This window comes from Culex quinquefasciatus, chromosome 3, assembly GCF_015732765.1.
Source record: "Culex quinquefasciatus strain JHB chromosome 3, VPISU_Cqui_1.0_pri_paternal, whole genome shotgun sequence".
NCBI classification, from domain to species: domain Eukaryota; kingdom Metazoa; phylum Arthropoda; class Insecta; order Diptera; family Culicidae; genus Culex; species Culex quinquefasciatus.
In genome coordinates this window covers 152099229-152116144 of record NC_051863.1, presented here as the reverse complement: position 1 = coordinate 152116144, position 16916 = coordinate 152099229, and the positions used below count along the sequence as shown (strand labels likewise).

The 16916-nt window shown below is 35.2% G+C and overlaps 1 protein-coding gene across 1 annotated transcript in view; it reads left to right on the top strand.

Annotated features, from left to right (window-relative positions):
• LOC6044828 (serine/threonine-protein phosphatase 4 regulatory subunit 1) overlaps window positions 1-16916 on the top strand; it is a 127881-nt gene that overhangs the window by 42462 nt on the left and 68503 nt on the right. Inside the window, 1 exon segment of the mRNA XM_038261280.1 lies at window positions 16496-16605. Coding sequence (XP_038117208.1) covers window positions 16496-16605 — 110 coding nt within the window.

The following is a 16916-nucleotide window of genomic DNA, read 5'->3' as shown; positions in this document are numbered from 1 at the left end:
TTGTTTTACTGTGATCATGTTTTTTTTTAAACTGAATTGAGTGTATCTTCCTTTTTATGTTGCTATCTCTGTATTGCATTTATGCTCCCTAAGAATTTATGTTGGTCTTTCGATGCACCCATAATAATAACATACACTCACTTGCACACACACACACCCTTACTCTCGAATCCAATTCTTGTGTGGTCACCTCCTCACACGCTGTAATTGCACGCACGTTGTATGTGAGCAATGAACGAAAAAAAAAACGCATACAAGTACACCCAACTGGTGCTGCCAAATGGTTGCTGGTTGTTGTTGTTGCTGTTGTTGTTGACTTTGAGAACGCGCGCCCGCCCCGTCGAAGAAGGGCAATGATCGATTCGAAAACATAGACTATAGCGTTTTTCAGTCGGTGAAATGCAACCACGCACACACACAGATAAAGAGGTATGCGTGCGTGCGCTGCCTGCCATCTAGTGCGAGAATGTCCAACTGCCGCGGTCGTTGGTCGAGCTAGAGCAATGTTTGCGCGGCACATTCCAATGTTGCAACATTGACGCAGTGTTGTTGTTGTTGTTGTTGTCGCTGTTTGTCTTTGGGTAGGGCTTTTTTCACTTCACGTTACAACAACCTAGCAGGGGAAAAGTTGGCGCCAACGGGTGGGGAGGTCCATCAACCGAGTACCAGGAGGAGTACGGACTTATGACCGAGACGTGAAGGAATTTCTAGACTAATTGGGTGCCACGTTTGGGTTAACAATTGCGTGTGCACGTTGAATAGGAATTAATAGTCGATTTATTGCTTTTGGAGCCAAAACCTAACGTTTTGTTTTTCTTTCTCTCTTTTTCTCTGCAGGTAAGAGTTCCCGCTGGACCGTTATTTTTCTCTTTCACAGGTATCTCATTTTATCTGTATTAGATATGAAGAATAGTAAGTAAGTCATTTGCGCATTATTGACATGGTGTCGATTTCTGGAAAAGTCAGGGAAAACCTGGAATTGTCAGGGAATTTTATTTGACCTGGAAAAGTCAGGGAAAGTCAGGGAATTTTAAGCTGGGTCAGGGAATTTCGATGATCTTAAAAATATTAGCACAAAATTTCATTTCTTTTTGAAAATTAGCCCTTGATGATGTATTTGAATGTCTTCCAGGCCAAACTTTGCAACATTGATAATATTTATTTTTTTATATTGATCAGTCCGGAAGGAACGCAGAACTCCATATAAAAAATGATTAAGAAAAGGGTCACGATGAAAAAAGCGTTGCTTGTTTGCAATATGCAGGGTTGTTACGGACGGCGCGGATCGCGCGGATGGCGCGTTTCGCGCGGATAGCGCGGATTTGCTGACTAATTTTGCTCAGGCGCGGATTTCGCGCGGATGGCAATTTTGATAATTAAATAGATAAATAGATAGAATTACTTTGAAGTTATTAAGAAAAATATTATCAAGAATTACGAGAATTTGTTTTTTTTTCCATTGAGTGCAATTTTAATTTCTTATTAATAGATTTTTATTTTCTGAAATAGTTTGTTTGTATTTTCTTAATACGAACCGTCGAAAACTTAAGATGAAGATTATGTAGGGATTATATTTTAAATGTATGGTTGAGAATTTCTTAAATAACACACTTAACTCATTTCTTAATATATCCGGCTCTGAGTAATCAAAATTTAAAAAAATAAATTCATTAAATTAAAATTAAAAATTTAAATTTGGGAACTAAGAAAGTATTAAATTTAGAACAATTTTGAAAACAAAAAAAACGAAAATCTGAAATAAAATTTAAATTCTTAAATTCTTAAATTCCTAAATTCTTAAATTCTTAAATTCTTAAATTCTTAAATTCTTAAATTCTTAAATTCTTAAATTCTTAAATTCTTAAATTCTTAAATTCTTAAATTCTTAAATTCTTAAATTCTTAAATTCTTAAATTCTTAAATTCTTAAATTCTTAAATTCTTAAATTCTTAAATTCTTAAATTCTTAAATTCTTAAATTCTTAAATTCTTAAATTCTTAAATTCTTAAATTCTTAAATTCTTAAATTCTTAAATTCTTAAATTCTTAAATTCTTAAATTCTTAAATTCTTAAATTCTTAAATTCTTAAATTCTTAAATTCTTAAATTCTTAAATTCTTAAATTCTTAAATTCTTAAATTCTTAAATTCTTAAATTCTTAAATTCTTAAATTCTTAAATTCTTAAATTCTTAAATTCTTAAATTCTTAAATTCTTAAATTCTTAAATTCTTAAATTCTTAAATTCTTAAATTCTTAAATTCTTAAATTCTTAAATTTTAAATTCTTAAATTCTTAAATTCTTAAATTCTTAAATTTAAATTCTTAAATTCTTAAATTCTTAAATTCTTAAATTCTTAAATTCTTAAATTCTTAAATTCTTAAATTCTTAAATTCTTAAATTCTTAAATTCTTAAATTCTTAAATTCTTAAATTCTTAAATTCTTAAATTCTTAAATTCTTAAATTCTTAAATTCTTAAATTCTTAAATTCTTAAATTCTTAAATTCTTAAATTCTTAAATTCTTAAATTCTTAAATTCCTCAATTCTTAAATTCTTAAATTCTTAAATTCTTAAATTCTTAAATTCTTAGATTCCTAAATTCTTAAATTCTTAAATTCTTAGATTCTTAAATTCTTAAATTCTTAAATTCTTAAATTCTTAAATTCTTAAATTCTTTAATTCCTAGGTTCTTGAATGCTGCCATTTTTGTTACCATCTTATTTTGCAGAAAACCTGATAAAATTTGAAGTGTTTTTGGAGTTTTTTTTTGGCTAGAGAAATTTTGAGAAGAAGTTGTAGGAAAATTTGCTTCGATTTTTCAAAGTGACGCTTTGGTAAGATCATCGAGTATGAACTGTATCTTAAATTAAAAACCTCAAGATCGAAAATTTATTACATTTTATAAATTTTGTTATTTTTTTTATTAAGATTTCATTGAGTTTTAGATCTAAATTTCTAAATGTTGAAATTTTTGATTTTTTTTTGCCAGAATATTTGTTTTGGCTTTTTCCTCTAGTTTACCTAATCCTAGCAAAAATACATTTTCAGCATCCGAGATTGCATAGGGATTGTACAACTACGTTTCACATATTTTCCCCAAACAACATTCAAGGGGTTACAAGGAGGAGTTCCCGTGGTCAGATCGAGCTTAAATTTGGAATCTATTCCAAAACACCCAAATATCTAAGTTTGATAAATAATGACTTTTTGAAAAGCTCGAGCAGGTTGTATTTTCTTAATAAAATGTATTGATCGTGTGAATGATCGTCTGTAGGCTCTGGTCAAGGTAGAAACCATTTTTTTTAAATTTTATGGCACAAATATTTTTTTTGTAAAATTATTTTAGAAAACCGTTCACTTTAAATACAATCATTGTTGAAAAAGACCTAGATCTTTTTTAAAACCGTTAACATGTACTTGAAAAATTTACATTTAATTGTATATTTTTCTTATTTTTTCAGTTTTGTTTTAATCTTTCTTGAGGTTTTTGTCTCCAAAACCTTTAGTTTTTTTTTTATAAAATCACAATCAAAAATGGCATCGGCCTAATTCGTTTGAAAATTCCGCAAAAGGCAACAATTTTAAAATTAAACATGACTTTTTACTTTAATTCAAATTTTAATTTTTTTTTGAAAACTTTTAACTTTAAATATTTTTCAGGAAATGAAGTAAAACTAACTAATCGCAATTTGAAATTTGCAACAATTGTAATTATTAATTATTTCTAGAGTTTTTTTTAAGATCCTGTAAGCTATTGTGTTTCATATGTTTATACTGCCCACCATTGAAAAAACGGCTAATATCCACTTTTGGCAAAAACGAGATATTAGCACCAGGTGGTAGAGGATGTTCCAACGCATCTTCTGGAACTTGAATTTTACTGAAACAGTGCTTTGACTTGGCTGCCGATGCGAAAAACCAAACGGCTAATATGCCACTCTTATGGGGAATTGCCTTGACAGAGATTTTGTCACAAACACTAAAACGCGTTTTTCTCGGAATACTTGATTTGGCATAATAGCCGAATTTTCAATTATGGGCAGTATAGGATCCATAAAAAAAAAACTCTAGATTTTTTGGTAAAGGGCAAAATTTAAAATGGCATCACCAGATATAAAACATAGGACAATTTTATGGTTGCTCATTTTGGATGTTCGATTAGAAAAAAATGATTGACAAAATAAAAAAAAAGTTTTTAAGTTTTTGCAGAATGCATCGTTAAATAAATAAAATAAAAAAGTCATTGATTTTTTTTTTCAATATCTTAAATTTGCAATATTCAAAAAGGAAGATGCATGAAACCATAAAACGCTCCAATTAATATGTTAGTAAAAAATAGAAAATAAAAAAAGGTGGTCTGGAGAGGTCAGGGAAAAGTCAGGGAATTTTATTTTAGGATTTGGATCGACACCATGATTGAACAATTTCTTAAAAAATATAAATAATACAATAATTAAAAAGAATAAAAAGATGAGGTTTTTGGAAAATACTTAGTGAGAAAAAAAGCAAGGTTTCAATTGAGATAATATTTCTAATTAAATAATATGACCGGCATCATGGATTGGTATTTTCTAAAGACTGTGTAGCTACTTTTAAAAAGATACAAATCGGTGTTTTGACCCATATCAAATATAATAGTAGATATTGATTTTTTATTTTATTTTTGTGCAATATTAAAATTTTACCAAAGTTTTTTTGAACGTTTAAAATTTGATCATTGTTGCTCAATATCTCTTAGATTAAAAAAAATAAAGGCTGATTGATTGGACAGCACTAAGAAAAACATTTGTTCAATTGTTTTTTTTTTTTGTCAGGTTGTTTAGCATAAAATTGTTCTATTATCTATGCCCAACAAAATCTTTTAGATTTTTCTAAGTTTTTAGAAAGAAATTATGAACAGGTTTAGATACAATTTTCAATATGAAAGGTTTTTTAACCTTAAACTCTCTAATGACCTAATTATTTTTCCCCCTTTTTCTTGTTCTAAGAAAGACTTTACTCATCTTGTTTTATGTTTTTTCTTGTTTAATTTTCAATATTTTTATTTGCATTTAGGCCGTTGCAAATATTTTTCATAGATTTTTTTTTTATTTTTGCATAAAATAAAGGAAATGTTAGTTAAAACACTGCCAAAGTTAGCTCCAGAAAATAATATAATTTTTTTTTCTAAACATTGACTAAGTCTCATGAAATAAGTAAAACCTCCATACCCACAAATTTTCAAAAATATAAAGAATTCTTCTTTCAATCGTCTTACCAATGCTTTTTAAGAATCAAAAATTGGTTATATAGATCATTTTTTGATCGAAGCCCATCTAGAGGCGGGGTTGGGTTGTAGAGGGTTAAATTACTATAACTTGAAAACGGTGGATTACATTAAAAAATACTGTTAAATTGTCTTTCCATGTTTATTGTTTTTGATAATTTTATTTATAATGATAAGTAAATTGTTTTAAGAAAAGTGCTCGCTCCCATCTCCATCCAATTTTCTGATTTTCACTATTTAAACAACTTATTTTGTTGAAAAAATGCTGAAAACTTGCGTGCTCACTTTTTTTATTACTCTATTACAGATGATAACGCTTTTTTATGAGTTGTAATAAAACGTCAAAGTTTGATGTGCTAACATTAGAGGCACGATGGAGTTAGATGCTTTTTCCCTAGTTGTCTACCAAACCAATCAGAACATTAATTTACTGATCTGGATGTTTGTTAAATTTCTAAGAATGTTCGTGTTTTTTCATCATGTTTCTCGTCTGTTTTAAATCAGTGGTTAAAAAACAGTTTCTGTGTCAAATGTTATTAAATTATTAATCATTGAATAATATAAATTTAATGTTTTTATAAATAGGTTTTTTCATCTATTCTAAATAGCTGTATTGACAAAATCTGAGGTTGAATGAAGGCCATGTTACGACCATACATTTTTTTTAATTTGCATGGAAATTAGGTTACGAGGGGGTAAGGGGTCCAAAAATCAATTTATTGTGTTACTTTATTTAAGAACGCTCCCTAAGCTAACAACAACCCAATGAGTCCTATTTGAATGTGGGTAAAAGTAAATTAATGGGAAATCGGGTGTGTTTCGCGATAAAAATATAGTCAATGCTGAAATATCAAGTCTTACATATGAAAAGGGTCAAAAACCACCTAAATGGCCAAACACAACTTTTTTTTTCAAAACAATATTTTTAAATACGCTGCAGTAAAACTCAAGACAATGGTCAGTATGGAGGCTTTTGTGTAAAATTGTCTGGAGAATCAATTTCCAATTTGGCGGTTAATTTTTGAACATGTTGACGTTTAGATAACTGAAAACATTGTTTTATTAAATGATTATTGTATTTTTTTCACGAAAGGCGTATTATTCCGCAATTTATGTGAGGCATTTTTATTTAAGTTAGGATAACTTTACAATTAATTTCGTCATTTCGGTGGGCTAATCTTGAAATTTTACTTTTAAACTTAAAAATCCAATAATCTCATTGAAATTGTGTGCATTTTTCTTTCAGTGTTTTTAGTTTTTAAAAAATCCGTCAAATTTACTACAAATTTGTTGTTACAACTTTTTGATACAATGTATCAGCTTCGAGATACAGCAATACCTAAATAACGAGATACAAATGACATTCTCGAGTGCTACTGGTTTCATATTACCAATACTAGCTTGTATTATAGACTAAGATTTCACGTCTTATTATTATTTTAAAAACGAAGAAACTGTCATTTTTTAAATAAAAAAAACTAGTTTATAACTCTTTTGTGAGATTTGCTTTTCTCTTGGAAAACTTAATTTTCAAATCCTTTTTTAGTACTTTTTAACAAATCTTTTTTTAAATTTAGTGCATTTGCAAATATTTGCTATATTTTTTTTTGTCTCCAGCTATTTTTTAAAAATGAACCGCACTCGTCAGTCTAAAATGTAGTGTAGCTATAAAACTCTACACAATGTTCTTCAATCATGCTCGAGCAAATAAAAATCATTAATCTGTCCCGTAAAAGCCACACACACAAATAGACTCAAACTATTTTAACTGCTCCATAAAGTTCCTACCGTGCCAGCATTAACTTTCTGTGAAATGCGCAGCAAAAAAACAAGTTCACAAAATTGGGCAACATCTAGGGCTCGATAAAAAAGATAGTGCTTGTCGAAAAAGATGAAGTAGAAGACGACGAAGAAGACAATCATCAACATTCAAGCCAATGAAATTACCGCTTAACCCGCATTCCAGCTGCAAACGAGCGAGATGGCACTATCACTAACACAGAGGCATGGATGATTAAACTCGTTGTGTTTGTAAGGATTGTTGTAATGGAGAGCGCGATGGTTCCCCAATATTGCATACAAGTTTCAAGTTTGTCTTTCCAACTGTCAAGGCATCGATGTTGACAGATTGTCGCCAAACTCTAACATTTTCGATTGGACGAGGGGTCTATCGAAAGGAGAGAGAGAACGAGATTTGTTTCTCTTCGATCTTTCATTTTGCCAGCAGAGGGTCGGACGGGGGGTCCACCGAAGGTGGAAGACCAAATTCCTAAGCGAGTGTCGCGCCCCCCGCTAGAAGCCCCCCAACAACCGAAAACAACATCTTAAGAGCAGAAAAATAAAAACATATTCAAAGGGAAAGGTGAAAGACAAAACAGAAAATAAAATAAAAAGTCGATCGCGATCGTGTGAAGAATTCCGCACGGAGCAGGACCCCTCGGTTCTTCACCTCCTTTGCTCAGGTGTCTCGGGAAGATTCGCGAGAGAGTTGTTTGGAATTTGCACACGAGCTCTACTGGGAAGAAACGAGTATGGAGACACGATACACGGTTGCGGGCCTGGGACACCGTGATAAAGTTATCAATTTGTGTTGAAAATCGCAAAATTTCCAACAAAAAAATCAGCTGAAAATGCTCATGCAACATTTTCACAAGTGAGCATCTTCGTGAGAAAATTTCGCTCTCCTTTTTACACTCTCTTCGTCGCGTGACAGCCAGTTACGGCTGGTTTGACGTTTGCAACAAGTTCAATTCATTTGACATTTGCTGTGACAATCACGAACTTCGACATTCAGTGTGAAAACAATCGATGAAAAGTAAACAACAACTTTTCAGAGTGCATGGTTCCACTCTCCTCGCTTGGCGGTGCGCAGCAGTTGGAACCGGTTCCGACGACGCGGCCCGAAGCCAGATTCCAGTGACCAGCGAGATAGCGAATCGGTCGCCAGAACGGGACAAACGACCCGCTCCGGACTCGAGAGAAATGTACCGTTGATTGGAAGCTCTGGCGGGTTTTTTCTTCCTCCTCCTCTCCCATTTTTTTACTCGCTCGCTCTCACTCCCGAGGTTTCTTCCGTCAGCTTTCTACGGTCTCCCTTTTCTTCGCCGTTTTGCGTGGAGAATTGTACCCAAAAATGGAAATGGAGAAGGAGGGAGATATCCGGGGGGAAGTGCCCGCGAGAGGATCGCGGGTCATTAATAATCCGGGTGGTCTGGAATGCACATATCGCTGATGTTATTGTTATTGTGTTGTGGGATTTTTTTAAAGACAGCGCCGACGCCGACTCTGTTCCAGGAGCGTAGTTTGAGGACAGATTGGGCTTAGAAAAAGTAAATTTTGATTTTGATTTGAAACCCGTTTTTTAATGCTTTAAAAAATGTTAAAATTTTCAATCTCGCACTCATTTGCACGAAAATTGCAATTATTTTTTTTCGCCTTGATTTTACCTACACACAAACAAAACTTCTCTGACATCAGTTGCAACTGCTTTATTACTACACATATTCACATCTAGTTTGTCAACCTAACCATTCTTGCAGCTCACTTGTACGCTTCAACGCTTCACCAATACAGCTTCAGCAGGCATCGAAAAATGAACAAAGAAAGTGGAAGTGAAAGACAAAGAACGTCATTGCGTTCTGTCTCTCTTCTACCGTCGAGCTCTCATGGCATTGTGGTAACGAGTTGGTCTGCCAATCAAAGAGTCCCGGCTCGAATCTTGCTTGCATCGAGATTTTTTTACTACTTTCGTTTGTTTGTGTAACACAAATCTTTCATTATTTGATCTGAATCAAATTTTACAAGTTCAATTTTGCAAGCTTCTCCAAAATTGCACTCTATTGTGGCATCGTTTCGCGCCAAAGGCCTGCAATTTCCCAGCTCTGATTGCAGAGTTATTGGCGCGCAAAATTCACCTCCATGGTGAGAAAATTTCCACCATCAGCAGCAGCAGTTGCTGCTGCTGTTGTTGTCGGCTCAACCTGACATACGGTCAGCAAACCCCAATTTCGGCCGGGTCAATAACCAATCAAAGAAAGGAACAAACGAGAAAAAAAACACCAAAAAGTGTGAGAGAATCGGCAAACCTTACATTTGCGCGGCGTCATCACCCCGACTTGGAGGGGTTCAAGATTCGCGTGAAGATCCGCTCACGTTGATTGATCATCTTCTTGCTTTTGTGCGAATCAAACGCAGAGCAAATGGAAACTGATGCTACCAGCCATCAGCCGGCGCAGAAAAGCGCGCAAATTTCTCTCCAGCGCGCGCGCGCTGGTCTCATTATTTCCGCAATTTTAAAGTTCCTCCGGTGCATGATCTCGGGTTTGGGTTTCCCACCAAAAATGTCGGAGTTTGGAGTGTTGCCGTACACCCAAACAAGAGTTCTCGAATTCAACTGAGATGGAAATAATCTCAATCTGGTACTCTCGAAACGGTCGAGAGTATTTTACTCTTAGTTGCATTCGGAAAGTTTTATTCATGCAAACAACATTTGACGTGTGGTGATCGGTAATTCGAGAGCATTATGCTCTTTTCTTTTGCATAATCCTCTCAATTAAAATTGAGATCATTTTACTCTGAACCATTTCAAAAAGTTTATTTGTGCAAAACGAAATTTAGGTTGACGTTTGAGGATCGGTAATTCGAGAGCATTATGCTCTCGTTATAATAATGAAACTCTCAATTGAAGTTGAGATCATTTTACTCTCAACCATTCTAATAGTTTTGGTTGACGTTTGTTTTAATTTGTGTTGAAGTGTAAAGATCGTTTATCCGGGAGCATAAACCTCTCAGTTCAAATCAAGACCACTTTACTCTCGATCCTCTGAACTTGTCAAAGCACTGACTTCCCTGCTTTGGGTGCAACTTAATTGCACACCAGTAGAACAGCTTAAAGCAGCTAGTGCTGTTTAAATCTCCCGACGCCTAGCTTCAAGAGTGAGAGATTTTCGCCCAAATCATCCGTGCGTAACTCAAAGAAGTCGAACAGAGAAGGGGGGAAAAACCGCACATCTTGGCGCATTTGCGAAAGCTCTCTAGGAAACAAAGCGAGTTAAAAAGTACAGTTCAATCATCATCAGCGATGATCTTCGCGCCGAGTTTCGATGAGCTTCTTTTCTTTTTTTTTTTTTGGTAAGGGGAAGCACTTGTTGGTCGGTGGAGCGAAAGCTTTAAATGATTTTATACCTATGTGTGTCTGTTGATTACGGGCTTGTTTCTTGGGAGTTTGCTCCTTCGCTCCGCTTCGCAGGCACAGGTGTGTTAAACGCTCAATTCGCTTTGTTTTTATACCTTATTTTGGTGGAACGATTGATTTACGATTCGCGAAATCGGTGGGAACTTGTCCAATATACTGTTAGGTTTGGGGTTAGTGAAAGTTTCGCACAAGCTGCGGGATGGTTTCGCGAACTGTGTGCGAAGTTACGGTAGCTTTACGACTCTTGGGAAGCGCTAACGCTCTACCGCTTTACGGCGTACTTACGGGTTGGAGCATCCGGATATGTTAAGGCTGCTGGATATCTGGGATAATTGGTTGAAAATTCTTGTTGGTATCCTCTGAAGACCATTCACCCAACACTGCTGGAGATCGTTCAATCCACTACATTCATTGCAAATAAAGGTTAGCGTTAGTAGCGTTAGAAGAGCATAAATGCTACTCGATTATCCGTAGGACTTAGTAGGTTTTTACAGCATCTCATTCAAGTTATATATGAAAAAAGGATAGCGTTAGTACCGTTAGAGAAGCTACCAGTCAAGAAGGATGTTGCTAGTGTCTAACACCACACATGTACCTACTCGGTAGAGTGCTGGTCATCCAACACTGCTGACGACCGTTTAACCCACATCATCTAATCACAGTTATATGAAAAGAAAGATTATCATTAGTAGTGTTAGAAGAGAATTAGGGATACTCGGATATCCGTCAACTTAGTAGTTTCACAGCATTTCTTGCATGTTATAACAGAAAGAAAGGTTAGCGTTAGCAGCGTTAGCGAAGCTACCTTCCAAGGAGCTTCTAATGTTTAACACTGCTCAGGTACCTGCTCGGTAGAGTGCTGGTCACCCACCACTGCTGAAGACCGTGCAATCCCCAGAATTTCATCCAAGTTTTATAACAAATAAAGGATAGCGTTAGCGGCATTTGAAGATCAATAGTGCAACTCGGCTGTCGGTAATTCAAGGTAGATTCACAGCTTTTAAGTTCTATAAGAAAGCAAGGTTAGCGTTAGTAGCGTTAGAGAAGCATTAGTGCTACCCGGACATCCGTCAGCACAGCAGTTCCTAGTGTCTAACACTACACAGGTACCAGCACCACTCAAGTTCCATTCATCCGACCCCGAAATCGAAACGGGTTTCGTTTCCCACCAAAGTCTCCATTCATTCAAACACCGCGCGCAAGATATTCGAAAGGGATCGCGCGCGTCTTATGCAAAAACGGCTCTTCCCAGCACGCCGCGGTAATAAGCCATCAATTACCCAAGACACCACACCGCGTCATCGCGGCTTGGCCATCAACGGTCAACGGCGCGGTTCCAGCACGGCATTCCTTGTTGCTGTTGTTGTTGTGTCCCGCTCTCTTCATCTTGGGCGACTGACCAACGAAGACGACAGCGACTCGAAGAAGATGTAAGGAACAAGATTCCGGGACCTCCTACTGTTACTTGCATTCGTCGTCGTCGTCGTCTTCGACGACCACTTGTCCGTCGACCCGTCCGCGTTCGACGGCCATCTTCAAACGAATAGCCCGCGCCGCGCGATAAACACTTGTTACATTCCACAGCTTAACTTTTACAGTTAGCTTTTATGCATATTTAACCATATACACACACAACTCGCAGCGATGTCGAAGAACCGGGTGTTCGTTGAACGACGGGTTGTCGAAGAGCTGCTGCCCGCTACCTCCGCGGGAAGAATCTCCCGGAGATCGTCGGAGACCAAACCTGCTGGAGACATTCACTTCTTCGCTTCGAGCAGCTTGTGACCTTCCGTTGTCCTGAGCGATGACCTGCATTCCACGCTGCTCCGCACAGCTATAGTGTGTGTGCGTGTGCTCGAACCATAACAACTACAACATTGGCTTCGGTTCGGTGTGGAGTTGTGCGTTTCGGTTCGGTCTACAACCAAAACAACAACCCCTTCGCCGTTTCTTCCGGAGAATGCGTTTTCTTCGCATCTCTACGCACCGGAAGGTTTAAATGCCCTGCTCTCCGTCTCTCTCTCCCTCTCTCGCTCGCTCTCCGGTGCTTTAACTTTCGCTTGCATGAGAGAGAGAGAGAGAGGGGAGAATTGTGCGTGCACGCGGCCATAAAAAATACAACATGAAAATACTTGCGTAGAAAAACGCACTCCGTGTCTGCCCGCCGCTGTCAATGTGTGTCAGTAGAGTTGTTGTGCTTCTGGGGACGTGTGTATTGGTAGTGGCAACAAATAGGTTGAATGCAGTACACAAAACAACACGGTCAGCAGCAGCCCCGCCGCGCGTTTGACCGTTTTGTCTCTACGGCGTCCGCCACAAATGTGTTGTACGCACATTTCCGTTATCTTGGAGTTTTGTTTGTGCGGATGCTGGCGGGGCTGGCCGCTGTGCGGAATTTCGAGTTGCGGTGGGCTGTACTGCGGAGGCTTTCTTTTCAAAGAATGTCAGCAGTTTTTTCACAATTGAATAATTTTTTCAACCTAAAATGTTTTCTGTGAACGCAAAAAAAAAATGTTTCTAAAACTTGAAAAAATAGCTTGAAAAATGGCTAAACAGTTAAGCCGTTCAATTTTTTCTGAAAGTTTATATCACAATTGCAAAACAAGTAGACTACTGCATTAAAACACTTTCTGCAACGGTTTTAGTTAATTTTTCTAATTTTCAGCTTGTGTTTTCGCTGTCTCGCTAGAATTTTTGGTTAGTCCAGCTAATTTTTCGGCTGCTTTAGCAGTTTTTTTTTATTTCACTATAATTGCTTTTCATAATTGTAGGTAAATATGGCTTTACATGTTTTATCGCCATATCCGGAGATTTTTTTTCATTATCCTGCGAACCTAATTTTTATTTATTTGCTTTTTTGGGTTTTTTGAATACTATAAACTGGGATGATATTGATAGCCCGGGGGGACTTTGATAGACATCTCAATAAGCCACTGTTTTTGCATCATCAAATATAAAGATCACTTTTTTGCTTCGATTATGTTGTAAGATAGTTTTTTTTACATACTTAAAATACCCAAAAATGCTGAGTTGTGAATTTGGCCAGTTTCGAAAATATTATCAAAGTCACCCGCGCTATTAATCATAAACACACAAAATGGAAAAACTGGTTATTTGGACCTTTAAAAAATAAATAAATAAATCTTTATGTTTTACTTACTAAAAAAACTCAAACACATAAAATTTTAATCTACTTGAAATGCTTGCAATAACATTATTCAAATACTTGAATTGCTTCAAATAACATCCTTCAACTTTACAATCTTGAAAAAATACTAGAAATACTAAAAATATATTCTTTCAAATACTTCAACTACAACATAGTCAAATTAAATGCATGGATTTAGAAAAAAATACTTTAATATTTAAAAATGAAAAATACTAAACAAATAAAATACTGACTTCTATAAAAGTTTTAAGTTTTAAAAGTTAAAACACTTAGTACTTTCAAGACTCGATTATCCGAAATCCTCAGAATTATTTTGGGTAGCTGAGTTCATATGAATGAAAATGCTCTAAAGCAGTGGTCACCAATTATTATGGATTCCGGTCCATGTAGGATTCCTCGTATCAACTTATTTAAGAAAATGACGAATAAGTTTGCTTTTGTAAAAAAGCACCAAAATCTGGTTCCATTAAAAAAAAGTATTTCAATAAAATGGAATCTACAATTACTTTGAATTTTGAAACGTCGATATTGAAGGGACTGTCGAGAGCGGGAGATATCAAATTATGGAACGCAAAATCAAAGCAATCTATTTGAAGGGACTGAAAAAATTATTGACAACTGAAGCAATATCGATATGGGGAATATCAACAGCCAAAGAGTCCACTGTAAACACATTTTTAGGTAGTATGTATGTTCAATTTTAATTATTTTTTTTTATGTTGAAATATTCAATGAAATTGTCTCTGGATTGCGAGATTCCTACTCGAAACTAAGTGTCCGAAGGCGTTTTTATGAGCGTTTTTTTTTCTCACTATTGCTTAGTGAAGATTATGCTAGAATATTTATTTAAGCATTTGTTTTCTTTCAGTCAGGTCTTTAAGATTCAGAACAAAATATTTGAATCTATTTTTTTGTTTTTCAAAATTCATCCATTATTTAGCAAAAAATATATTTCTTTGGGACCATCCATAAACCACGAGGACACTTTTTTGGTAATCTCGAACCCCCCCCCCCCCCACCCCCTCGTAGACAATTGTCCTTACAAAACAAATCTTTTTTGTATGGATCGTGGACAATCGCCAGATCCCCCCCCCCCAAATTGTCCACGGGGTTTATGGATGGTCCCTTTGCTGTATTTTTTAATTAAATTAAAGTGCTTCAAACTGATTTAATTCAGCAAATTATTTCAAGCCAAAAAGAGTTTTCAGTCCAAACATGTTTGTGAAACTACTTTCCAAAACTCTTCATTTTGATGAAACTTAATTTAACTTAAACTTAAAAGAACAAAAGTTTTGAATTGAATGATTTTTTTTTGCACAAGAAATGTTATTAGAATTAAATGTTTAAGCAATGATTGATACGGAAGTATTTTTTGTAAAATAAAATAAAATTAGAAACATTAAAATACATCAAAAAATCTAATGAAAAAAAATGTGTGCTAAATGTTAGTTTTAAATCAAGACTAGCATTTTAAATGGGCGTAATATTCCATGTTAGGCCCTTTTAAAATGTTAGTCTTGATTTAAAATTATTCAAAATATTTTTTTTTTCAAAATGATCGGCAAATTTCACGAATGTTTCATGTTTTAACATTGAAAATCGGACCATTAGTTGCTAAGATATCAACATTAGATAATGGTGGGCTGTTTGGGTGAGACTTCGAAAACTTCAATTTTCCAGTTTCTATTTCTTTAAGCCGCTGTATTTCAGCAACCAGACGTCCAATCTTCAATATCTCTTAGACAATTTTGTAGTAAATTTTTTGAACTTTTCAAAAAAAAATTTTTTGGAAATTGTCACTCATGGTCACTATTAAAAAAAAATGCAAATATTTCGCTGAAATCAAATTTTCGATGGCTATATCTTGAAAACAGAGCCTTTTATCAAAAAAATCTGTGAAGTACTTTTCGATTGGAAATTCAATTTTAAATTAAAAAATTTCGTAAATTTTTTGTTTGCATAAAATTTTGATTTTTTCCAAAAATAACTATTTTTCAAAAAATCATAACTCGGCGGTAGATTTTTTGCCATGTTTCTCTATAGCTCAAAAGTTGCGGGTGTTTCTCCCTTAAAACATATAAAAAAATCTCGAAAATAAAAAAATATTTTGGGAAATTGAGTTTTTGTGAAATAAAAACTGTTGATTTAAAAATCTGCAATTTTTTTTCGTGTGTCTATTTTTTCTCAATAGTCCTTAACAATACCTACAACTTTGCTGAGGACACCAATATGATCAGAAAATTCACTCAAAAGTTACAGCTGTTTGAATATTTACGTACCATTTTTGTATGGACAGCAGGCAAAATTGTTTTGAGACTTGTACGGGTGAAGCAATGACACAAAATAGCTTCTTTGGTCATAGGGAAGGCCCCTACAATGTTTGAGCCAAATAAAAAAATACAAATAAAATCTATTTCCGGTTTTGGTAGAGAATTGCACTACAGCATTTTGTGATACTTTTCGGCAAAAATATAAATCAGGCTTATAATTTGAAAAGTCTATCCACTTAAACAAGGTATTAAATCATTAAATTCTAAGTTTTTTTTATGTATTTATTCCACATTTTTAAACAAAATATTTCAATGCTAATATCTTTGATGGTGTCATCGATTACTGAAATTTTGTCTTTTTAGTTTCTTGAAAAGATCAATATGAGTTAAGTTAAGTTAAGTTTACTCCAGATACTTCATTTTGTTTGACATATTTATGAATTTATGTTAGGTTCTTTACGACGAAATACGACTCATTCACTTGATTTTACAGAAAATTATATTTTTTTGGGGATTTTTCGTTCCGTTTTCTTAATTTTTTTTTTTTCAAAACTTCGACTTACTTAAATTTTTCTTCATCTTTTCCCCTTCCACAGAGAAAACTACCCCCGCGTTCTGGAGCACATCATCCACACGCAGCCGTACGTGCTAAGCCGGGACTACAAGGAGATCCTCAACACGCTAGACATCGTCTCGAGCGATACAGGTCAGTACACTGCACCGCCGCCGATCGGTTGACATTTAGGCCTAACCCCGTCTGGTCGACCTGACCCAGCTAGGGCGGGCTGGTTGTTTAGATCAGCGCGCGTTAAACTTTTCGCAGTATCGATCATCAACGTGGGGGTTTGCTGGTTATTTTCGTGTAGCCATCGCGATGACAACTCGACAACTTGGGAAGAGGTTCCGCTGCGTGAACTCTCCCCGTCAATTTGCTGGTGGCACTCTGCTGCGTCTACATTGTAACACGCAAAAGAAAAGAATAACAAAAGCACGGACACACACACAGCAAGTAGCGGT